The sequence below is a fragment of the Myotis brandtii genome, unplaced genomic scaffold (assembly GCF_000412655.1).
Source record: "Myotis brandtii unplaced genomic scaffold, ASM41265v1 scaffold579, whole genome shotgun sequence".
In the NCBI taxonomy this organism is placed as follows: domain Eukaryota; kingdom Metazoa; phylum Chordata; class Mammalia; order Chiroptera; family Vespertilionidae; genus Myotis; species Myotis brandtii.
The window spans coordinates 888,632-889,402 of NW_005370171.1; the positions used below are offsets into that span (position 1 = coordinate 888,632).

The window sequence follows — 771 nt, forward strand, 5'->3', positions numbered from 1 at the left end:
GCCTGCCATGGAGGGCACAGTCTGCAGGGCCTGGGCGCCCGGCCAGGCCACCCCTCACCCCACCTCCCCCGCTCACGCCCCACACAAGGGTCCCTGCCGGGGCTTCTCGGCTCCTGTGTGGGGTTTGCTGGCTCTGGGTATTTTCTTTTTCCTGTTGAAGAACCGAGCCCAATGGAAACAGTGAGAGTGGGTCCCCGAGTCGCTAAGAGGAGGGCCCAGCAAGAACTCAGCCGGGAGACGGGTTTGCTGGTCGTTCCGTGCCCCACCCCCAGCCCTGGCCCCGGGGAGGGTGTGAGGCCCGGAGGTCCTGGCATCGCTCAGGATGCTGCTGCTTCCTCTGAGAAGGTCTCCACCTCAGAGGGCGCTGCCTCTGTGGACAGATGCCCCTGCTGGTCACTCAGGCCGAGAGGAGGGGAAGGCTCCTGGGTTGGGGGTGGCCTCTCACTTGACAGGGACGGAGCGCAGGCCTCACACAGGACAGGACGCTGTTGGGTGGGAGGACATGGCGGCGGAGGAGGGGCCCCCAGAGCTGTCAGTGCAGGAGGCAGCCAGCTGCTCCGTCTCCCCAAGCCTCAGCTCTGCTTTGCCCTTGAGGGACGTCACCGTCTCGGGGTTCACACCCTCATCCGGCCTCTACACCCCAACCCCCCTGAGAACACAGCTGCCCCGAGACGGGCTTCAGGGTGCGGTGCACGCCCGCTGCCTCCATCCCGATGCTAGACCACGGCGCACTGCTCGTTCTGGACAAGTTACCACAGCGATCGGAGGCCC

At 66.3% G+C, this 771-nt stretch overlaps 1 protein-coding gene across 1 annotated transcript in view; it reads left to right on the top strand.

The window, feature by feature from the left end:
• Positions 1 to 502: 502 nt before the first annotated feature.
• AP5Z1 (adaptor-related protein complex 5, zeta 1 subunit) overlaps positions 503 to 771 on the top strand; it is a 17,551-nt gene continuing 17,282 nt past the window's right edge. Inside the window, 1 exon segment of the mRNA XM_014549993.1 lies at positions 503 to 683. Within this exon segment, the coding sequence (XP_014405479.1) occupies positions 503 to 683 (181 nt within the window).